At 45.1% G+C, this 4,645-nt stretch overlaps 1 protein-coding gene across 1 annotated transcript in view; it reads left to right on the top strand.

The window, feature by feature from the left end:
• Positions 1-4,645, top strand: part of LOC109932154 (kielin cysteine rich BMP regulator) — a 132,690-nt gene that overhangs the window by 86,880 nt on the left and 41,165 nt on the right. The window contains exons 22-24 of the mRNA XM_048609973.1: positions 345-427; positions 883-973; positions 3,298-3,323. Coding sequence (XP_048465930.1) covers positions 345-427; positions 883-973; positions 3,298-3,323 — 200 coding nt within the window. The remainder of the gene's footprint in view (positions 1-344; positions 428-882; positions 974-3,297; positions 3,324-4,645) is intronic.

Below are 4,645 nucleotides of genomic sequence, written 5' to 3'. Positions count from 1 at the left end.
ACTGAGAGACAGCAGTGAGTGTACAGCAATCTCCCTGAGAGAGGGGGTTCTGAGAGACAGCAGAGAGTGACAGGGATTGTAGAATCATCTTCATGCTGAGAATGGTGATAATGTGCGATTGGCTACTGCAGAGAGTAGCTGTCAGGATTTACATTGCTGGATTTAAAGGGACTCTGGATGCCTTTATGGTTTAGAAAGTGAAGTGTGTGTCGTGGATAGTTTTATACATAAACAGTGCTATAGCCTGTTATGACCGTTCTGGGAGTGTGATTTTCTGTGTTAATCTGATGGTTACTAAACTGTAAACTGCTGATGTCAATTAAAAGCAATCTGTTCTTTCACAGGCTGTTACTATGGTGGTGTTACTATCAGTAATGGACAGACATTCACTAATCCTACTGACACATGCTCACAATGTACCTGCCGGGTGAGTAACTACATCTAATCCATCTTTGGGATCAATCGCTCATTCCCCTCAGCCGAGGGAGAGAGTGACCATCGTTTCTATCCTTCACTCTTCCTCCTTCACACAATTGCAGCCTCTCCAAATTCCCCCACTGTCCCTGCACCCTCCACCTCCTGTTCTGCACTGTCCCCTCCGGCAACCTTCCCTCTCCTCTGCATACTCCCCCTACATTCCCCTCCGTCCTCCCCTCCTTCTGCCCTCCCTTCCCTCTACATTTGCCTCCCTCCACGTTCCCCCTTCCCATTCCCTCCACCCTCCCTCCTTCTGCCCTCCCCTCCCCCTACGTTCTCCTCCCTCCACGTTCCCCCTCTCCCCTCCCTCGGTTCTGCCCTTCCCCCTGCCGTCCTATCCCTACCCTATCGCTGCAGTGTGCCAGCCTCTCTCTGTGCTGACCTGTGCTGTGTGTTGTGTTACAGAGCGGCTCAGTGCACTGTGTGAGGGCGTTGTGTGCCCCAGCTCCGTGTCCCCACCCCATCAGTGGACCCTGTGACTGCCCCCAATGTGACGGTGAGTGAAAACCTCTAGCACTGCTTCATGGTCTGTACTCGCACATTAAACCCCAATCCCATCCCAACAAACTGAGAGAGAGAGAGAGACAGAGGATGTGCCTGAGATAGAAAGATAGTGGAGACTGCACAGGGGAAGAGAGAGAGAGATGGGAGTGGGTGTGGGAGTGGGGAATGGAAGGTGGGGTGTGCGGGGAAACGGAACTGTGCCACAGCCGGGAAAGAGAGAGAGAGTGGGGACTGTCCAGGGGAGAGGGAGACAGAGAGAGAGAGTTAGGACTAAACCAGGTGGGTGTGGAAAGGGACCAAACTGGGAGACAGTGAAGAATAACCCAGCCTATGACTAGATTTGTGTAGTGGATAATCCATAGAGACTGCAGAACCGATCGATATTCCTGGTTGGAATAGTAGATGGGGAGTGATCGAAGTGAAGGGCCCATGGACCTAATAGATATTACCGAGTGAAGAACACACCTGAATGGGCTCTGTCTGTGCTGTCGAATTAAACAGTAAGGCAAATTTCAGACTGTACAAAATGTGTGTGCACATTGGGCTCCAGCAGACTCTGACAGTCATACTGAAACCTTTGGGGTGAAAGTTCAGGCCAATGTACCGATATGACACTGGCGAATGGAGAGCAGTAGGGAATGGTTGTTAGTTACACTGGCAGGAAGTGGTGTTCCTAGGGGCCCGAATGAGGGCTCCTGCAGTTTGTGTGATCTATTAACACCAGGACCTGAGTGTACAACGCGTGATATCGAAGTTTGCAAGTGATACAGAACACAGAAATGTAAAGACAAGGTGGGAGAATTTAGGACGTCAATGATTGATCATTCGGGCAGTCACATGATGGATGCATTTAAGTGCAGAGAATTGTAAAGCAATACGTTTTGATAGGATGAATATGAAAAGATAATATAAACAAATGGCCCAAGCCTGTGAGGCTGTTATAAACAGTGGTATAGAGACAAAGGTGCAGAAGCTTATACAAAACCGTTAACAATCACTGCCTTGGCCCCAGCTGGGGAATATAGAGTCAATTCAGCGTATTACACTTTGCCAAGATGGAGTGGGTGAAGGAAATTTCCAGAGTGGTGCCAAGGATCCAAACGTTCAGATATGTAAAACGAGTAGAGAAACTTGAGGTTATTTTCCTTAGATCAGAAGACATTGTTGGAGATTTCACAAAGTTAAAAAATGAAGCTGTGATTGAGTAAGTAAGGAGGGACTAATTGTAGTGTTATAAAGCAGAGGTTGACCAATGCCCCCCCCAAGAACTGTAACCGAAACACCCAAAGAGGATCGCATCGCCCTATAACCTATAAAAGGAGTGGAAAAGTGTTGTAACCTGCCTTGCAGCAATTTCTACTGGTTAAATAAACTAAATCCCTGACACTCACTTTACAATCCACAAATATTAATTTATTTATCTAACTCTAATAGTGAACAAATTAACTAATCTATTAACAAATTGAATAAATCCCTTCTAAATACCAACTATTCCTGAATAAAGCAAAATTCTAATGGTATTCTGTTCCGGTAAATATAAGTCCCACTTATAAAAACAAGTAGAATTTAGTCTCTCGAAATTACCGCCAGGTCACGCTTCTTCTGGAATGTTCTGTGCCTTCTACATCGATTCTTCTGTCAGGAAGGTTAACTAGTTGTGCCCTGGGTACCATGGTTATTTAAATGGTGCTTTCTCTAAGACATAGAAGAGGCTGTGAGAGCCAGCGTTTCTCTCTTGAGAGCTGAGGGCTGTTAGCTCTGGCAGATAGCAGTTAGCTCTGCTGCTTTGTCCAACTGCCCCCTTATTTTTATATCCTTGATGACATATCAATATTTATTACAATAGGATTGGTCCTATGTTGTCAAAACAATCAGATGTAAATTTAAGTGGTTTTTGGTATCTAATGCCTGGTTCAAACTGGCTAAATTCAAAAACTTGTTGCCTTGGTAAAAACTGCTGCTTGGCCTGCTAACTGTATGGCCTTTTGCTACAAATGTTTCAATTCGGGTGCTGTCTGTGTACAGTACTTGCAAACCTTCAAGCTGCTGCTCACAGATATCCATTTTAAATTCCTAATCATAGGGGGGGAAACATCATCTTTTAAAGGGACCATGCAATGCTTGACCCCCTAGCATTTTACAAACACCAAATTCTAACTTCCTGCCTCCCAATCCTCAAGTACTCTACCCAACTTCGCAACAATAGTGACAGAAGGTCTGGTAACCAGATTGGAGTAAATCTCAAAAGAACCAGAGGAGGGAATTTGTTTGAACTTTGAGTTGTTGAGACTGCTAAAGACATGCCTTATTGGTTAGTGGAAGCAGATTATATTGTAGGGGAGGTAATGGCCTAGTGGTATTATGAACAACACCAGGAATATTCCGGAGATCTGGGTTCAAATCCCGCCATGGCAGATGGTTGTATTCTTGAAAATCTGGAATTAAGTGTCTAATGATGACCATGAATCCATTGTCAATTGTCGGGAAAAACTCATCTTGTTCCGTAATGTCCTTTAGGGAAGAAAACTGCCATCCTTACCTCGTCTGGCCTACTTTGACTCCAGACCCACAGCAATGTGTTTGGCTCTTAACTGCCCTCTGGGAGGGACAATAAATGCCAGCCTAGCCAGTAATGCCCTCATCCCATGAATGAACTAAAAAAAGAAGTAATCTTCAAAAGGGATAACACAGTGTGGAGCTGGAGGAACACGGCAGGCCAGGCTGCATCAGAGGAGGAGGAAACTTTCCTGTTCCTCTGATGCTGCCTGGCCTGCTGTGTTCCTCCAGCTCCACACTGTGTTGTTTCTGACGCCAGCATTGGCTGTTCTTACTATCTCTAATCTTCAAAAGGGAATGGGATAAATATTTTGTAGGAAAATGGGTAGTTAGATGACAGTCAGGCAGGTTCTATAAAGATCTTCTAGTTCAGGCCTCACCTAGGGACTTGAGCACATACAGCCATAGAGTCACACAGCACTGAAACAGACCCTTTGGTCCAACTCATCCATGCTGACCAGATATCCTAATTTAATCTGGTCCAGTTTGCCAGCATTTGGCCCATATCCCTCTAAACCCTTCCTATTCATGTACCCATCCTGATGCCTTTTAAATGTTTTAACTGTACCAACCTCCGCCACTTCCTCTGGCATAATCAATGCTGACTCACTTTGGGGCACTGAAGTAAAAGCAAACAGTGCAGCAAATATTCAGCAAAGGCAAATCAGTGAAGCAAGAAACCATTAACATTTCAATGAGAAGTGTTACACTTCCAGAGGGTCAGTACAGAGAGAGAGAGTTGCTGTGATTTGGATGAAACATTTAAAACAGGTCTCCATCTCTCCTCTCTGGGTGAAAAACTCTTTCAGACACAATTCTCAAAGAAGAGCAGGGCTGAAACAAACACAGAAACAGCTGGGAAAATTCAGCAGGTCTGGCAGCATCTGTGGAGAGAGAGCAGAGATAATATTTCAGGTCCGCGCACCCTTCTTCAAAACAGGGACAGTCTGTCTACTATTAATCAAACCGCACTGCCTTAACCAACATTGCTAAAACAGATCATCAGGTTATTGTAACCTTACTGTCTGGGGACAGCGCAATAATTTCCAGCATTACAGCAGTGTCCACACTTCAAAATACTTCAGGAACAAAAACAAAGCTGCTGGAA

Source organism: Rhincodon typus, chromosome 22 (assembly GCF_021869965.1).
Source record: "Rhincodon typus isolate 14 chromosome 22, sRhiTyp1.1, whole genome shotgun sequence".
Classification (NCBI taxonomy): domain Eukaryota; kingdom Metazoa; phylum Chordata; class Chondrichthyes; order Orectolobiformes; family Rhincodontidae; genus Rhincodon; species Rhincodon typus.
This window is presented reverse-complemented; position numbering and strand designations above follow the sequence as displayed.